General features: G+C 38.2%; 1 protein-coding gene across 8 annotated transcripts in view; it reads right to left on the reverse strand.

Moving 5' to 3' along the window:
• MYBPC1 (myosin binding protein C1) overlaps positions 1-17,671 on the reverse strand; it is a 100,758-nt gene that overhangs the window by 68,629 nt on the left and 14,458 nt on the right. For 5 of the 8 annotated variants that reach the window (XM_064379921.1, XM_064379919.1, XM_064379920.1 and 2 more), the window contains exons 2-4: positions 12,704-12,739; positions 10,089-10,130; positions 233-271 (exon numbers count right to left, since the gene is read on the reverse strand). In XM_064379921.1, coding sequence (XP_064235991.1) covers positions 233-271; positions 10,089-10,130; positions 12,704-12,739 — 117 coding nt within the window. The remainder of the gene's footprint in view (positions 1-232; positions 272-10,088; positions 10,131-12,703; positions 12,740-17,671) is intronic. The other 3 variants (XM_064379922.1, XM_064379925.1, XM_064379924.1) reach the window with 1 other exon arrangement.

Raw genomic sequence — 17,671 nt, forward strand, 5'->3', positions numbered from 1 at the left:
ATACCCAAGATTTACCAATCTTATTTATTTCTCAAAGAATGTCTCTAAGAAGTTTCTCATGTAAAACAAAAACTGTCATTAAAGCTAACATTTCCTTCTTGGTGCCAGCACAGGCAAAACCTGGTTCCCCTGCTCTGTGTACTGACTCAGTGAGGAGGCTCTCTGCCTTTTCTTTTCCTTTACTGTCAGTGAATAATTTAAAAGCAGGGAAAAGGGTAGAAATTTTCCTAACCTGGAGGCAAGGCGCTAGGCGGGGAGACTTCCTCTTCATCTGAAACAAGAAATAGGAGTAAAAAGTCAAGGAGAAAAGGACTTCATCCCAAGTAACCTGAGAAAAAAGAAATCTGAAAAAGAAGAGGAGAAACCACACAATACACTTTCAACTGCTGAGCAAGCCTTAGAAGACTTGGTACCTGAAAAGTTAAACCTGAGTATTTCAGGCAAAGAAAGAAAAATAAATAAATAAAAAGTTGATAGAGTAATGTAATCCAAATGGAAGCGTGGATTTAAAAATGGAACACTGCAAGTGTTTTATGTGACTGTAGGTCAGGAAAAAATGAATGCTAAAAATCAAACCTCGATGAAATCAATAATGGAGGTGGTTTTCAAGTCCTGATTTTGTAACTAAAGTGAATGACAGACATTATTTGTATATCACATTCATTTGGACACACACATAAAAGCCTATATATGTACTGTCTGAGAACTCATTTCCACCCAGAAAACCTCGTGATTAATTGCTCTTCAGTATCTAAGAAACAAAAGTCAAGATAAATTAATATAAACGAATTAACTTTATAAGCATTTTTTTCAACATAATATTGGTGTTGGACAATGCTGTATAATTAATATTTACCCATGTGCATTTGTGAAATTCAAAATATGTCTTTTAGTGTTTATGTGCAGAATATTTCCCCTTTGGAAAACATCTGAACTTCAGAGTTCACATTTGATTTATTTATTTTGGATAAACAATTTCGTCAGCATACATAATTGACCTAAAAACTTCAGTAGAAGGATAAATTTTAAAACCGCTTGGAAGATTATCTCTATAAAAGTGATTTTTCCAGGACAGTAACCAGATGCAACCTAACCCAACACTGTCTTAATTGGCAAAGATTCAGTGGGCAGGAGCTTTGTGCTTTTCATAATACAAATACCATAAGAAAAAGAACTTCGGCATTAGTTCTTGTTTCCTGTTAGGAGAGGAGGAAAACTCAACCTAGTTATGAGATCAACCACAACACAATGAAAAGCTGCACTAACTAAATAAGAATATTAGTAACAGACGATGCTGGTGTGAATAACTTGTATTTTATTCTACAGCCCTATCTCCCCAGTTAGTGTTTGTATTCTCAGCTAGAGGGTTAGTTAATATGTGGTAGAATGAGGACTTATGCAGGGTATAAATGTGCATAGCATTTTACCATTATGAAAACAAGTGCCGTCCAGTTAGAATAAAGCCAGCTGGACTCTAAATTACACACACCTTAATGATAAGACTCCCCATCATTTGTGAATGTAAAACATTTAATTTTAAAATATTAACACTACAATATATAAAACAGCTATTATAAATGCACATAGTATATTCTATAGCTGCTAGGTTTACTTTTTTAAATTTTTAAAAATTTTTTTAAGGAAACTATAAGTTACACTGTGGTTAAGACTTGTATCTTCATCCTTGAAAAAGCCCACATTCTATCACAGTGATGTATGGTCAGACTTAACAGCCCCAATTGTTAAACACCTGGATTAAGTCATAACCAGCTTTATTGCAAAGGACTCTGTACACATTTATCAGTTCTAGTACCTTAATAGTTACCCAACAAGTCATTAACATACAGAAACATTCATCATGAGAAGCAAGAAATACTACCCATCCCTTCTGCATTTTAGCAACTTGTTACTCCTGAGCAACAGTGCTCACATCACTGAGGTCTGTGAACAGTCAAAGTTCATATTTTACATCCTTAAAGAGGCATTTGGTGTTATCTGAATCTCTGCTCTGCTCTTCCCAAAGCATAAACTAGTGTTTTTATAAATAATAAAATCTTTATACTTAAAATAGTAGAATATTTGTGAATTTACAGCCTGGGCAACATAAAAAGACTCTCTCTGTAAAATAATAATAATAATAATAATCTTTTAAATTAGCCAGACTTGGTGGTGTGTGCCTGTAGTCTCAACTGCTTGGGAAGCTGAGGCCAAAGGGTTACTTGAGTCAAGGAGTTGGAGGCTGCAGTGAGCCTTGATCACGGCACTGTACTCCAGCCTCAATGACACAATAAGACCCTGACTCTAAAAAGAAAAACAAAAGCAAACTAGAATGTGGATTTCAAAATGTAAATGTATATGACTGTACAAAATAGCATACACGAAACACATGCACAGGAATGTTAAAGAGTGCTTTAAGGAAAAACTGATAAAAAGACGTAAAATAGTACAATTTAATATAATCTGTTAGAATATTTACTACAAGTATTACCTACTGGCCTGAAATGTTTTGTCCCAAATTGTCAAACAGAGATATGGTTTTTTTTCTTTTTTTGTGAGACAGAGTCGTGCCCTGTCGCCCAGGCTAGAGTACAGTGGTGTGATCTCGGCTCACTGCAACCTCCACCTCCCAGGTTCAAGCGATTCTCCTGCCTCAGCCTCCCAAGTAGCTGGGATTACAGGCACCCGCCACTGTGCCCGGCTAATTTTTGTATTTTTAGTAGAGATGGGGTTTCACCATCATTGCCAGGCTGGTCTCGAACTCCTGACCTTGTGATCCGTCCATCTTAGCCTCCCAAAGTGCTGGGATTACAGGCGTGAGCCACTGAGCCTGGCCCAGGGATATGTTTTATTACTTTTTAATAAAATAACTAATGTTATGTATTTATAATGTATTAATATAATATATTAATATCATTACTTCAGAATCCAATTGGTGATTCACTGGGTAATGTGGGATTTTAGATTCTTAACAGGAAGCTCTCTGTGGTCAAAGAGGCTTGAAAAATGTTAGGTTGGAGTTAAATGCTTGTATATTACTGTTTTGTGTTCATGTGTTTACTGCAGGACATCTGAAAACTCTGAATGTGCAAATAATATGTCCTGAAAATGGGGGTGATAAGAAATGATGTGGTCATTAGCACCTCCAAAACTTAGTTCACTTTGAATTTTTTTCTTCTGAAATAATGTATATATATTCACATTCCACAAAATTGTGCATTTGCCCAGCATAGGTATTTCTGAGCTATTAAAGAATTCTGTTTTTCAGAAGACTGAAATATTTAAAATTTTACATTATCAAAAATAAAATACCTTGTAATTTTCCTATATTATTATTTGCCATAAGTTTAATTCAGTATGTAATACTTTATTCTTGTCACCTATTCAAAGGCTTTTACTTACTGAGGTATATAAGAATCTTGATTTAAAGTCCTGTAAGAATTAACAGAAATGAAGTTAAAATTCAATGATATCCTCGAAATCAGCTTTCTTTATTATATATAAACTAGAAGCTTGAAACATTTTGGGTCGAATGAACACTTTATAAAGGTTTTGTGTGGTTTCCTTTTTGTTCGTGTGCAGAGCATAATGAAACCTTGAGTTAATGATCTAGAATGCAAAATGATTGAGCAGAATATTCACGTACTTTCATGAAACTAAAGTGAAGGAAAATTGTCTTTTTTTTTAGTTCTGTTTTTAATTTTTTAAATTATTATACTTTAAGTTCTGGGGTACATGTGTGCAACGGGCAGGTTTGTTATTTAGGTATGCACATGCCGTGGTGCTTGGCTGCATCCATCAGCCCATCATCTACATTAGGCATTTCTCCTAATACCAATCTTGTTTTTAAAAAATTGATTGATACATAATAATATTTGTATATATTTATGAGATACATGTGATGGTTCATTACATGCATAGAATATGTAATGATGGCAGTCTGGATTTTTTTGTTTGTTTTTTGAGACAGAGTCTCCATCTGTTGCCCAGACTGGAGTGCAGTGGTGCAATCTCAGCTCACTGCAACCTCTACCTCCCAGGTTCAAGCAATTTTCGTGCCTCAGCCTCCTGAGTAGCTAGGACTATGGACATGTGCAACCACACCTGGTTAATTTTTGTATTTTTAGTAGAAACAGAGTTTCACCATATTGGCCAGGCCGGTCTCAAACTCCTGAGCTCAAGCAATCCTCCTACCTCAGCCTCCCAAAGTGCTGGGATTACAGGCTTGAGGAGGTACCGCGCCCAGCCAGCAATGTTTTTTCAGCAAAAATTTGAAAGGTGAGTAGTTTTAAAGTCTACTAAATGTTAAGACTATTTGGAAGACGTGCACAATCATTTTAGACTACGAAGGAACACATATTAATGCAGTGCTTCACAGTATCATGAAATAGTCTTCCCCTAGATCACCCAGCAGTAATTGCAAAGAGCAATGACTTTTCAATTGGCAAGCTTTGATTTATTGCACATAAATTTTTGAATTTGAGAAAGTGCTAGAAAACATAATCAACATGAGTAAAGTTTACTGTTTCCTTTCTTTTATTTTTATTAATTAATTAATTATTTCTTTTTTAGACTGAGTCTAGCTCTGTCGCCCAGGCTGGAGTGCAGTGGCGCCATCTTGGCTCACTGCAACCTCCGCCTCCCAGGTTCAAGCAATTCTGCTTCAGTCTCCCAAGTAGCTAGAAATACAGGTGCTTGCCACCACGCTTGGCTAATTTTTGTATTTTTAGTAGAGATGGGGTTTCACCATGTTGGCCAAGCTGGTCTCAAACTCCTGAGCTCAACTGATCTGCCTGCCTCTGCTTCCCCAAATGCTGGGATTACAGGCATGAGCCATCTCGCCCAGTCAGTTTCCTTTCTTTTAAAAGTTGCTTTGGTCCTGGCACTTTTTTTTAGATTGGGAAATGTAGTTAAGATGTTGGGATTCTGACCTTAAATTCTCAAAAAATTGCCTGGTTGGATTTGGTTGAGTTCGATGAGACTGAAATGTTTAGTTGTTCTTATTTGCCGTAGAAACTAGGTTCTGTTGCTAGGAGGCAAATGAAATATCCACATCTTTCTGGTTGTGTCCAGTTCAACAACATGTGTATGAAAGACGTAGCATCTTACAAACAACATTTTCAAACAAAACAAAAAATATAATATGTAAGTCATATTTCATTGTTTTTCTATTTAAAAGTAGTGATGATGAATACATAAACATCAGATTTTGACTTTTTGGAATATGACATACAGGAAAACCACAGACTCAGAGCAGCAGGGCTATCTCCCCTAGCTACCTAGAAGAGCAATTTACCAAAGCAGAATTTTATTCATCTGTAAGTCATGGGAAAATAGCATTTGTAAGACCGTAAAAATGATTATTTAAACAACTGACGTTCCCAGAGAAGAACTAGAAAGTAGAGAAAGAACCCAGTCTTATATTACAAGCCTGGGATTTTAGGGGAGTACATATAAATACTTTGGAATGAGAGTGAGAGACTTGTAACTGAATAAAAAGCTCCAGAGATAGTAGAATGTGTAAATTCTTGTAATTATCCAAACTCTCTTGAGCATAAAATAACTCCTACCTATGGCTGATTTTAAATTGCCTTTTAAAATTATTTAAGCAATATGAACTTGAGACAATTGTTGAGATTTAAGAATAAAGACCAAAAGCTTATAAAATTCAAATATATGTGACTTGTAAACAAACAGTTAAATGCTGATACAATACCTTGTTTGATTGAGACAAATTCATGAATTCCTCAAGCAGAGTAATCAGTTGTAGTACATACTGGTGTTTGTGACCAAAATAACAACAGCAATAAAATATGGGAGACAATAACAATAGCTAACATTAATTCATTAATTCATTATGTTCATTAATTCATTGGTTAATTTATTGCATTTCCTTAATGAGATGATACATGCCTTCACACTTTGATGCTTATAAAACCATGATTTATCCTACAATAAATAGGTACATTTAATGAATTTTTTCTTCCCAAAATCTATTAAATCAATCTTGCCTCATAGTGGCTGTGTCTTCGAATCGAAAAGTATGGTGATACTAATTTTTAACGAAGTTCATTACAAAGAAGTGATGTAATTAGAATACATAGATCAAGCCTGGAGAAATTTTAGTAGATGGTTGATTGACTGACACCTAAAGGTAAATTGTACAAAAATATTTTAGCATGCTAGTAAAAAGCGCCAGGGTAATATTATTGCAGATGTAAAAGAACCTAAATTTTTTTTTAAAAATTCTTTTAACTTAAAATCACATCATTCAGGAGAAAGTGTGTTGAGCTGCTGCTGATTCACTTCCTCATCTGCCAATCACATTCATACAAAAAGAAGACTTCATCTCAGGTTATGTGAGATATTTAATACACATAGGGTTCATTCACGATAGTTTATATGGTGAATGCCTGGGAAAAGAAAATAAGTTTTTATTTACCTTTTAGTGATTACCAAAAGCAGTAATAAAAAAGTCAGTAACTTTACCAATTGAGCTTACAAAAAAAAAAAAAGATATAGACTCTAAGCTAATACCATGTAAAAACGAAATATCAGTACTTAGGCATAGAAATGAGTACTGGCCTTTAAAGTGGTCTCTGTTTCTAATGCTGCTGTCACTTTTGGGACCAGCCACAGAACCAGTTTCAGAGCTTTCCACAGGGCCAGCTGTTGAGGCACAGCAGAAACCTACTCTAATTACCCTATGTTCAGACATAGGATGTTGGATCTTAGTTGATGAAAAAAAAGTATGATCCCACTTGATCACCCACACTGTTCTCTACACATGGCCCTCTGTGACTCTTGTCTGCTTCCAAAACTGAAATCCGCCTTTCTCAGTTGATGGCTGTTCTTCCTCCTAAAGTGTAGCTTGGCTCCAGGAGGGCAGGACCCAGTGCCCAGATCTGTGCCTGGCATGTAACCAACACTCAGCAAATCTTGCTGAATAAATATGTGCTAGAATAAAAGGCGGATCTTTGACCCCACTGAACATACAGAAAAGAACCTATACTTAGCATTCCATTGATTTGCTACCTGTAATTATTGTGAAAGAATTCTAAGCCAGGGCAGCATTATTTTTATAAGGGCATTGCCTCCTAGTATGATTACCCTGAAGGGGATTTGCACATCTAATTTCTGCTATTGCTGTTTGGCTAAACACATTTTTTTATTGTCATCTCTCTTGTTTCAGTTTCAGGAGACTTTGCCCAGGTCCCAGGACAAAGTGGTCAGTATTAAGGAACAGGATAGCTGGATAGATAGCCACATGCAATCAAGCAAGCAGGCAAACAAACAATAATAAAACCCTTTGCTGGGAAATTGGCTGCTTTCCAGACAGAGACTTTTAGTAAATCTGAAAAAGTCAGCAAATCTAACCACAAATACTACTTCTAAGATTAATATCAGAATCAAACAACCCTCTGTGGCTTTGAAAAACATTTTTAGAAAGTTTCTAAGCTGTTGCAGAATGATTCAGTCAATCTGCAACGATGTTAAGGCTGCATTGTGATGAATAATATTCCTAATAGTGAGAGATTTGGAGCAATTAATAGAATATATGTCAACGAATTAAATAGAAGACCAGTTAAAGTGCTGAAAATGTACTAAAATCCAGGCATGACCATTTTCAGTAGCTTTAGGCAAGTTGGTCTTACAGTGGAGATCATCCATCTGTTCTGCAGCAGTGCCTCATTCCAGACCCTCAGTGACTAAGAATGGACATAGGCTGTTCATCCTACCCGGCACACATGTTGAATGGAAACAAAAATCTATCCAGATTACCACTGAATGGTCACCAGGTAAGCCATTCAACTGCTCATTCATTTTGCAAGTATTTATTAGATGATTACTATGTGCAGCTCTCTGCCAGATGCTGGAGGGAATAAGATGCGGGGGCCAATGTCAAGAAGCTTATAACCTGTTAGGGAAAGGAGTCAACCATTAATGCGTGATTACATGGAGACACGAGTGATTAAATGAAAGAGGCAATAGGTCCAAGAGAAATCAGGAGAAAGAAGGGGAGTTACAAGTGAGCCAGGATGGTCAGGGGAAAGCTGTACAAAGGAGTGAAACCTGAATTGAATGATTTAAAAAAATTAGATACACTGGCAGTTGGAGGAGGGAGGGAGAGCAGGGGAGCTCTAGTTCATGCTGGAGAAAAAGTAGGTTGCACCCATCAATCCTGTTTATGCCTGTGCAGGGCTCCTTTCTCAACCAGGAATATACATGTAGAAGTAATTATTATGTCTACTTTTTGCTTAAGTATTTTGTTTGTAATTTCTCTGTCCTTGATGAAAGTGGGTAATAGTTGAAGAGGACTGTATATTTATAATAAACTTCCATCCATTTACCTTCTTTATTTAGGGATGTGACTTTCTATCCTGAATTGATTTGCTTCCTAGGCATGTAAGACAAATACATACCTATACAGGTATTTGCCTATATATGTACATATACACACACACACGTGGCAGTTTATGTACCTGGGCATGTGACTGCATGTGATCATGGTCTTGCTTATCTTCTGCAAATGTCAGAAAAATGCTACTAATATCAAAATGCCTGTGTCATCTAGCCTTGCTCTTTCATGCTGTATTCTCCATAAATAAAAGAGTTTTTGTTGGTTGGTTGGTTGGCTTTAAGGAAAGGCATTTTCTCATTTAAACATACAAGTATAATACGGTGACTTTTCAGATTAAGGGTCAGGCACCGGCTTTGTTTAAACTTTGACAGCTTGCCCTCTGGGATTACATCATTTGCTCTGTTTGTTGAGCCTTGCAGCCTGGCCCAAACACCTTTCCAAATTTGGAAACAGAGGTGTATGCCATGGCTTTGTAGAGAATAATGTTACAGTAATTTCAGCCAGGATGTCCAAACCTCCTTGAAACCATCCCATGGAAGGAGTTCTAGGAGGTTGCACTGTCTGCATTCCATAAGCAAATAACCTTCAAACTGTGGCCCACGTGGCCAGGATTAGTATTCATGTTACTCTCCATGGGAGCCACTGAAGGTCAAGGACAAAGTGAGTATACTAACATTATGCATTCATTATGAGAGCATAATTTCAAGTTAGCTGAAGAAAAGTAATCCAATGTACTTAAAGAAAGAAAAAAGTATTTTACTAATGTGTAGGAGACAAGAATGTCATAGAAATTAGATAATGAAATATGATACAGCAAGAACAAAGAGATACTTTACATGCTTTTGAGCAGTGTCCAGGAAAAAGAGAAACTTCTTGTTGCAGTCAGAAAATAATGATTCCAAAATTTAGACTTTGTTATTCATTATGCAAATAAAAGGTTTACTTTTAAAATGACGGTACAAACATATAAAGCAAAACTGTCTAATCCACCTTCATGAAAACTTCCCCTTGTGGAAGACTAATGCTCCTTAGCTTAAGACAGATGGTCAGTAATGATAATCATTTCCTCCATGGTGAGACAAAGGAATTAGTATTTCGTGGAGTAACAGAAGTATGTGAGCAAGATTGTTTTCTAAAATGAGACTGTCTCCGTATAAAGTAAAAACAAGATAATATTACAGGAATAAATTAGTTTCCAATTCAAGAAGGAGCAACATAACGTTTGCTTAATGTTATACTGTGAATCTGTGTAAATCATTACATAAATCTACATGAATACATAGTCAGTGTTACAAAGTGAGATGCTCGCCTTCAAAATTACTAGTGAAACCTGGAACAGTTCACACAATAACATGAAAACATTCCGTTTAAAAAAAAATCTAGTTAATTCAGATGATTTTCCTGATTAATATACTCCCAAGAAGATAACAAACACGTCTTTTTCTTAGCACGCACATTGAAACTTGGAAACTACCAATTAGTTTTCTGGCATCTCAACAAGTGCTTGTGATATTTTTATCACTGTTGTTTTTCTTTTAGAAATACATGTAATAGAAACTTAGCAACTCGCCATTTGTCATTATACTGGTCTTGCAGATAAGATGCAAAGGCAGATCTCTAAACCACATTGATCAAAGATATTCTATGGGGCCACCATGGCATCATTACTGACCTCTTTCTGCTTCTAATTTTGTTGAATTCAGCCTCACTCTCCCTCCCCGCAACTCACCTTTTGCTGGTGTAGTTCCGGCTTCCTTCTCTTTACTTGGTTCTGTGTAGAAAGTACAAGCACATTTTTTAAAGTGTCTTAAAGCATTTTATTGTGTGATGAGCGACGAGGTGGAGAGGGGAAGGGAAGAAATAAACGACAACAGAGCAGGTCATAAATGATACTGAATACTCGTGCTCTACACGAATTATAAGTTTAGAAATTATAATTTAGAGTCACACTAAACTTTTAGTGAAAAACTGATCATTTTTGGAAAAGTACACATAAGAACACTCAATACAGATTTTGTTAAAATACACTCAGCTGTGCTTGGATCATGTTATATAACATGCTGGAGTAGAATTGAGCAAAAAAAATGTGAGCCACTTTATTTTAGACCTCAACAAGGGACTGACTTTTTAAAGAAAAGTCAGTTTGCCCCATGTAATGATTCTAATATGTAATTGTGTGCAGTGCATGTTGTTTCAAAGAAAATGTTTCAGTGTCCATGTGGGTCTTCTGGATTGGGTTTAGTGGCAATAAATGCAAAACAAGAGCAGTAACATCAGATTCTATCAGTTGAGACAATCTAGTTTGCATTTCTCTGTGTTTGGAATCGTATTAGTTTAGATCTGCAAATGGTATCTGACTTGTGGTATATGTAAGAAAAGAATTGTTTCAAGAATGAATTCTCTTTTTTTGGACTGATAAATAGATTCAAATCTCAGTTAACTAAGAAGGACAATTTTAGCAGTGTTTGGGAGGAGACATTTGAGCAAGAGGAAGTCAATATGGTGCAATGAATATGAAATATGGCATAAAAAGGAAACAATAGAGGCTCAGTGGCAGCAACTAATCTGAAAAACAGAAGGGAAAGGTCTGCTTGTAATGGCCAGTAGTAGGTTCTCAGTATACTCAATGCTGGTCAAAGTAAATTTGTTATGGGCAAGGAGAAAACATACCAAGGAAGAGGAAGATCCTAAGAAGAATGTCAAACATCTACACTAGTTTCAAGATCAACATCTAAAGAAAGTAAATCTGAGCTTGACCCTGGTTGAACTCATATGGCTCTGAGCCAGTTTTGTTTGTTCTGACACATAGTAATACTTTTCTATACTCTTTAGGGTTTGAGTGTGTGAAGTATTCTTAGCTAGACAAAGGGCCTCTTGTGAGCAGATAGATTTCTCAAACTGCCCTCCTGAAAAACACTCTCTGCTTGAGCCCAGGAGTTTGAGGCTGTGGTGAGCTGTGATGGTGCCACTGCACTCCAGAGCAAGACCCTGTCTCAAAAAAGAAAGAAAAGAAAGAAAAAAGAAAAGATGACTTCCAGGGAGGAAAGCTTTATAATTGCCTCATCAGTTTTTGTGTGAAAAGATGATTAGAAACTGAGACCTTATCCAATTCCTGCTTTCACCTAAGCTGGACCAGGTCTGCAGTGACCTGCTGGCTTCGTACCACATTGCCAGTTTAAGCAACCCACAAATAATCACATACTGCTTGGTGAGGGGGTGGGGGATGGTGGTCTTGTAATATTGCCTAATGTTTTAATGTTGTGGTTGCATTTTATTTAATTGTTCCCCAGGCCGTATTCTAGTTTCCACTTGGCTGCAAACAAACTTGAATACAGGAAAATGTTTTCTGTGTAGAGTTCCCCACTGCATCTGGTATAATATGCTTGCGCCTAGCTATCAATATGTATATGGTAGGTATTTCTGAATCCTTCTGAAGGGTTAGGTCAGAGTTGTGTACAGGGTAAATACCTAGTGAATAATTATAGAATGGATGACAGTTTCTCGCCCTTTTCAAGGAGAAAGAGGGATGAGAAAGGCCACTTTGTAGTGTTTATAGGAAAATGCACATGATTTTGGTTGCCTCCTTCTTGGGGCTATTTGGCAGATAAATGACTCTGAAAAGACATGTTGGGAATTTAAGCTATGTTGAACTTTCAGTCTTCCAATCCTCTTCTCTTCTTTAGGTATACGTGGACATAAAAGCAAGCTTCACATGTTGTGTGTCACAGGGGACTGCCCTACCTGCCAGGGGTCTCACTGGATCTCTGTACTCGTTTTCTGTTGCCAGCTGGTGAACAATATGGTACTAAGAACTCAAGAAGTTGGTCCCATATTGAACCTCAGAGGCCACCAAACCTTTCTGGAAAGTCCCTAGGGAGTTTCTGGAGGTCCTCAATAGTGACATATTTCAAGTTGAGAAGGGACAGCTGATCTTCCAGGGTAGAGATGGATCCACTCCCCACTCTCATAAAGAAGATGTGGGTTTGTTTGATCTTTATTATATGGGAAAAAGCCTCACAAATTCTTCAGGCCCTTGGATGGAGGCTCAGCCTCCACACTGTAAAATGTGGACATAATAACTTCTACATAACTTGAAAGGTTTCATCAGATTTCTCCCCCTAATATATATGAAGTGCCATCCAAATTAGATTAACACAAGAGGATTGTATAAACACAATGTATTATTTTTGTTATTACCAACTTATCTCAATGGTCACCATCCAGCTTCTCAGTAGAAGTTAGGTTAAAGCTCACAGCTCACAGCACCCATGGAGGCCAAATCATGCTGGGATGGATGTTCTGTATTTGCAGCGCAAACGTGTGTGAAGCAGTGATTTTACTCACCTTCTGGGGGCGGGGCTGGGGCTGGTACTTCATTTTCTAGAAATAGAAAGAATCATGGAAGCGTTAGGCTCATTTATCACAGAGAAGAACTGTTTTCCACAGCCCCACCTCACCTGTGTGTACTCACAAGAGGGATGGAGCAGGAAAACACCTCTCTCTCTTTCTCTCACACACACACACACACACACACACACACACCCTGCTGCATCAAGAGGCCCAAGACACGCTGCCATTTGTGCGTGGTATTATATATAGATTTCCAGGAGGTGGCATGGTGTAGTGATGGAAAGATAAAGGTAGAATGGGGATCCGAGTGTCCTTGCCATTTAGTTATCCCCTCCAGAGGCAGAGCGGGCATTTAACTGTGCTGAGCCTGTTTTCCTGCCTCTAGAGAAATGGCTGCAACACCAATCATACATGGGTAGAGCTACTGTTATGATGAAGTGAAACACAGTGGGTAGCAAATATATGGCGAGCATATCCCATAGAGTCTCAGGTAAGGTCAGTGCAGAAATGAGACCCCCTTTTCCCAGAAAGCAAGAGTACCCCTGCATCTCCAACACTGTTCAGCTGCACGAGACACTTTCTGAACCAAGATGACATCAAAGTCCTCTGGCTTTGCAGCACTTTGTTGTTGTTGTTTTACAAGGAAGGTGCAATTCACTGGGAAACAGAATTAGGCCCTCTCACAGTCATTTCTGGAAGCACATGTGTTTGGAGTGGATTCCCACCTACACTTATTCAAAATTTTCCAAGCTCTGGTTTTGAGGTTTTGGTTTACCCAGCTTTGGATGTCTGGTTATTACAGAGCACTCTGGCTATAAAGTCTGACAAAGAAACTTCTGTTAAAGAATTATTTTATAATAATAGTATTATTTCCAAGTAGCTACAGGCATCCCATGAACAAAGAGCATAGCATTTCCCCTGCCAAATCCCTGTGGATGCTCAGAACTGGGAATTAGTGACCTGTGAGTATCACCCACTCATGAACCAGCTGCTTCATCTCCAGGACAAGAAGAGGCAGTTAATGAAGGTGATCACTTTTAAAATTATTTTCTACTTGATTACTAAATAAAATATAAAGATAGCAAAGTTTTTGTTTTATAGGGACATTGTGGAATCCTGGGAGCCTTTGTCAGTGTATGGGATTTCCACATTTTTTTTTCTCCAAGTGACTCTTGTTGAGCAGAGAGAACGAGCCTCAAAATGAGCAGTTTGGCAGAACAGTCACCACTATGTGTAGGCCAATTGCCCTGTTCTAGTCAAGGGAGGCTGGAATGAGCATAGAAAAATGAATGGATTTCACCGTAACAGAAATCAAGAAAAGAGTAATGCAGGCCTGCCAGGATGCAATAATGTCTTTTTCCATCACTCATTTTGTGACTGGTATAAACTCCAATGTGTTTTTTAAAAACTTTTTAGGCCAGGTGTGGTGGCTCACGGCTGTAATCCCAGCACCTTGGGAGGCTGAGGTGGGCGGATCACAAGGTCAGGAGTTCGAGATCAGCCTGACCAACATGGTGAAACCCTGTCTGTACTAAAAATACAAAAATTAGCCGGATGTGGTAGCACGTGCCTGTAATCCCAGCTACTCAGGAGGCTGAGGCAGGAGAATTGCTTGAACCTGGGAGGTGGAGGTTGCAGTGAGCTGTGATTGAGCCACTGCACTCCAGCCTGGGCAACAGAGTGAGACTCCATCTCAAAAACAAAACAAAACAAAACTTTTTATTCAGATGGTCATAAATAAGTATATTACTATTTACTAGTGAGGGAGAAAATGTATATATAACCAAAGGACAAAAAAAGTAACCTTATATAGATAGGCAGAAGAAAACGTGGCAGGATGTGATATAATTTGCAGATACAGTGAAAACACAAATGTCCCTGGGATGGCATTGTCAGAAATGTTTTTGTTTCTTCACTACATCATGGAAAGAATCACCTGTGTAATCATCAACCAAAGCACAAAACTGTCAGTCAAAGCATTTTATTTTCAGAGATCTGAGTGCAGAAATGGAAATCCAATATTGCCCTCTTGGCTTTGAATAAGTTGTTGCAGCACACAGATATCAGATTACTGAGAGCAAGACGCCAATTTCTTTGACACTCTATCTTTCAGACTGGGCCATTGCCGTGCCCTGCCCGAGGACTTCTTCCTGGCTCTGACTACAGAAAAATCTCTCATCCCTCCAGTCTCCTTTCCTCACAGCTGCAGAAGTTATTTATCCCACAACTGTATTTCATCCCATTATTCTACTTGAGAGAGTTTCTATTACTATTTGGTTAGGTCTACACTCCCCAGGTTTGCATTCAAAGCCGTTATTGATGGGCACTTCCTTCTCTCTCTTCTTTTACTACGTTCCAATGGCCCCTCTGTTCTAGAGCCATTTCTGTTCACCTTCTGACCTTTCTGCCACTGTTCTCCCCAGCAGACTTCCTGCTTTTTCTGAACATGTGATGGAGTCAGACTTAGGTCGGAATCCTGACTCTATGCCTTATTCTTTGTGCAAACATGGACAATTCCTTAATCTCTAACAGCCTCAGATTCTTCAGTGAAATAAGAATAACAAAATAAATAACCTCTTATGGTACCAATCCTGTGTACAATACATAGGGTAGTTCCTGCCATGTAGAAAGAGCTCTATAATTCACACAATTAACTGTTACCATTATTATCATTTGGCAATTTTTATCCACATTGCCAACATTTTCCTCAAGACTCTCAGAGCTGATTATTCTGTTCTTCCTCCTTACTGTTTTGCATTCTGGACCATGTCATAACGCATTCTCTTTTCACTGTGACTTAATTATTTTCTGATATTCTCTGTATATTTATGTTTCTGTTTCTCCCCATCTAAACAAAGCCAGGGATCCTTCCTTCCTTTCTTATCTCCCTGGTATCTCCTTTTATTGCTGAAAACACATAAAACACATAGAGAATTGGTATAAAAGAATTAAGGAGGGCTTCTTTTGGTGGTTGGATGTGAACTATTAAATTGTCATACTTGTTCAGCATCTGTGTAACCAGTTTTCATTTTTTTAAGAGTAACCATAGTTGTTTAAAATCTAACTAAGGCCAATGGTGAATTCTAATCAAATAAGTAAAAGAGGCTCATCTTGGGTCTGAAACTGTACACGTTCCCTGAATGCACAGTCTCCATTTCCATTTTGTCTATAGCCCCTTGGACTATGTAGCAGATGAAAAATCAAAATGACAATTTAAAGGGCTTAATTCAACTTCCACTGAATCCACAAGACATTGGTCATGAATAGCCGACTGCATCAGAGAGAATGGCAGAAACGTTATAGGACATTAATGCTAGGACCGTTGTAGGATGGTTGCAGGAAGCAGAAAATGTATGCAAGGAAAATGTATAATGGCCTGGTAAATAGGCAGATCCAGAACTTTTCCTTCTCAAAATCACAGAAACCCCATTACTTTATAGCCTGCGAAGGAGTAAATAAATTGCAACCCCTTATTAGGATCCACTGCATGTAGGACCTAGTGGATATGAATCCTTATAATCCTTACAACTCTATGAAATCAGTGCTATGATTATCTCCATTTTGCAAGTGGGAACTGAGGCTCTTTGAGATCCCACAGCCCAGGAAGGGTGGAGCCAGGCTCTACTCCAGGCTCGCTTGACTCAGAGCCTGGGCTCTGCAGCCCAGGCCCGCACTTCCTTTCCCTGCTACTTATGTTGACCAAGGCAGAAGAGGGCTGATGGACTTCTCAGAGCAAGTACACCATTTTCCCCTCTGAATTGATTGGTCTTAATCTCAAGGCCACATAACCTCATATGGATGTTGCCCTCCCTATTTGTAGGAATGGGGTGCACATCAATTTCCTTAAATATGAAATGGAAATAATGGCACAGTCTAACTCAGGGTCATTGGCAGGAATGAATGCATTAACAGGGGTAGAGAACATGGCAAATGTCACATAGGCTTTATCTTTTTGTGGTTTTTATCATTATGATCATCATTTTTACTCTGACACACCTATGAAAAAGACACTTATGTCTTCCTCTACATGCTGCCTGCTAAGGATATGTCTTATTTCTAGGTCTGTGAGCTGCATGTGTTAAAACATGTTTGCATTGGGGGTGGGGACTGATGAAACATCTGGGGACTGGACAGAAGAAGTGGGTCCCTCATACCCCTACTGTAAAGTGGGAATAGTAATTGAGCTCAATGCAATTTATATGCATTATACTTTGTACACTGCAGATAAGTAGATCAATAAAAAATTCAGTCAATCAATCATGATGAGACAGAAGTGATAATAGAAAATAGAACCTCAGTCATTTTCAGAGCATTTGAAACAGAGAATTCCGGTTGTCTTAAACCTGGAAACTGGGAAACCAAGGAGTGGTAAAGGCCAAGCAGTGCATGACTTAAATGGAAAATGAAGTATTGCAGGTAAATCTCAGAGCCCCCACGGTGTCCCCATTTACCTGGAAGGAACTGCTCATCCATCTCTCTCACTCTAACTCATATGTTTGTCTCTGACAGGTTCTGTCATGCCCAGCTTTGCCCACTTCTCTAAAAATCATTCACGTGTTCCTAAAATTCATTGGCTGCCTCTATAACATTCATTCATTAACAGTAATTTCCACAGTACCTCACTGAATAGGGACCATCGGCAGGAGCACCCTTGCCACCTTGAACTCCCATTATAAATTTAACAAGGTCAAAGGGGTTATAAAAATGGTTACAATGCGATAAGATACCAGTGTTTAAGAAACTCACAGGTAACTGAATTTCCCTTTAGTATCAATTGAGCCACTGAACCAAGTCAATCTACTCTCTTAAAACATTCAAGACTCACTACTTCTAGAAATCCTTTAGAATGTCTCAAACATTATGTATATTAATCACTTAGGGATCTGATCAAACTGCAGATTCTGACTCTTGGGGTCTGCAGTACAAAGGTTCATGATTCTTCATTTCAAGGCTGCATAGTAG

This window comes from Aotus nancymaae, unplaced genomic scaffold, assembly GCF_030222135.1.
Source record: "Aotus nancymaae isolate 86718 unplaced genomic scaffold, 86718_ANA_hifiasm-v0.15.2.pri h1tg000021l, whole genome shotgun sequence".
NCBI classification, from domain to species: Eukaryota; Metazoa; Chordata; class Mammalia; order Primates; family Aotidae; genus Aotus; species Aotus nancymaae.